Source organism: Cynoglossus semilaevis, chromosome W (assembly GCF_000523025.1).
Source record: "Cynoglossus semilaevis isolate Cse_v1.0 chromosome W, Cse_v1.0, whole genome shotgun sequence".
NCBI classification, from domain to species: Eukaryota; Metazoa; Chordata; class Actinopteri; order Pleuronectiformes; family Cynoglossidae; genus Cynoglossus; species Cynoglossus semilaevis.
The window spans coordinates 12155669-12157277 of NC_024327.1; the positions used below are offsets into that span (position 1 = coordinate 12155669).

At 37.7% G+C, this 1609-nt stretch overlaps 1 protein-coding gene across 1 annotated transcript in view; it reads right to left on the reverse strand.

The window, feature by feature from the left end:
* The window catches only part of LOC103397210 (low-density lipoprotein receptor-related protein 4-like), an 11067-nt gene that overhangs the window by 3171 nt on the left and 6287 nt on the right, over positions 1-1609 (reverse strand). Inside the window, 3 exon segments of the mRNA XM_025052936.1 lie at positions 1-95; positions 798-833; positions 835-966. The exon segment at positions 1-95 is cut by the window's left edge and continues 100 nt beyond it. Coding sequence (XP_024908704.1) covers positions 1-95; positions 798-833; positions 835-966 — 263 coding nt within the window.

A 1609-nucleotide genomic window follows, 5' to 3' on the forward strand; every position in this document is an offset into this window, starting at 1 on the left:
ACAGCTCTTGGGCCTGGAGCAAGCACACACATGTGGGAACAGTAGATCTTCTCACAGGGGCTTTCAGGACCAATCTGCAGCCATGGGTGGATAATCTGCAAGACAAGCAGCAACATAAGATCAGAAGAATTTTAGGATTTTTTTTTTTGCTTCACATGAAGCACTGGCCAGCTCACTAAAGACAATCTGAACGTTGTACTGTTCAGGATATGCCACTGTCAGTTACAGGATGTACCTGACACACATGCCTCTCACTTTTGGTACATCTACGACGAGCAGTTTTCCAAAGATGATTTTTGGGGCTGCTCTTTCAAGCTGCTCTTTCACTCCCGTGGTAAAGAAAATCCAAATCTTTGTCATTTCTTACTTTGGCTCAAATTTGTCATGACTTCAAAAGCAGGTTCAAGCTCTTAAGAATGCAATCTTTTTTTATGAACTGGAAGCCAAGCAAATGCCACAGGAGCAGATGTGGTAAGTATGTGATGTACATTTGTAGCAGTTACTAAAACTGCTCCAGAGACGTAGCATTGCAGTGTTTTCACAACAGCATCTCCAAGCCCAAATTTGTTGTCTGGTATCCATGCGTCAGTAAAATCCACTTGATTTAAATACACAAAAGAAACCCACCACATACTGCAATATCATGTCAGCAAAATTTTTAAACCTGTTTGTAATTACAAATAACATACACAGGGACTTCTTTATTAAAAAACAAAGGGTGAGTGTGTGTTATGCCATTTATAGCAGCAGAAACTGTTTTTTTTTTTGTTTTTTTTCCCCTGAACTTTTATATTTACCTTTACACCAAATGCTTGTCTGGGTCTCTTCAGCAGGCAGGACTTGGCATTTTTTGCCTGAGTTCTTATGGGCTGCCTGCACTACTCTCTTTTTGGCATCAGACCAGTACAGAATGTCATTAAACACTGCCACTGAGAAGGGGTTGGTCGTTTCTTTCATCTGCAGAATCTGAAAATAACAGTAACAAATCACATCGTTCACACCTGCCCTGTTGTTGCTGAGAGTAAAACAAACGTATTAAAGAAATAACTTTCAACATGTTTCTAATAAATGAGTCAGTTCCTCATTCTAATTCCTATATTTGTGCTTTTTCAAGTTGCTTGGCTTCATGGCCACACCGATGTGTAAGTTGTCAGCTGACAGCACTCCTGAACATGTGTGTATATATATATATATATAATATATATATATACACATATATACTGTATATATACACACATATATACACACACACACACCATATTTTCCACACTATAAGGCGCACAAGCCTTTACGTTTCTCAAACATCAACAGTGCGCCTTATAACCTGGTGCACCTTATGTATTTCTTTTGGTAATTTGCTTGCTGACCTTGAACTGATTTTATAAAGCTAAACCATGGCACATATATGCACATGCAGGCATATGACAGAAATCGTTTTTGACCACGGGAAGAAAAGAGAGAAATAAAAAAAAAAAAAAAAAAAAAAAAAAAAAAAAAAAAATTTTGGTTTTTTATTTCTAAAAAAAAAAAAAAAAAAAGTGCCGCGTTCTCACGGCTGCCGACTACGCTCCCCTAACAAATCCTTAAAAAACACTGTGTTATGCAAAAC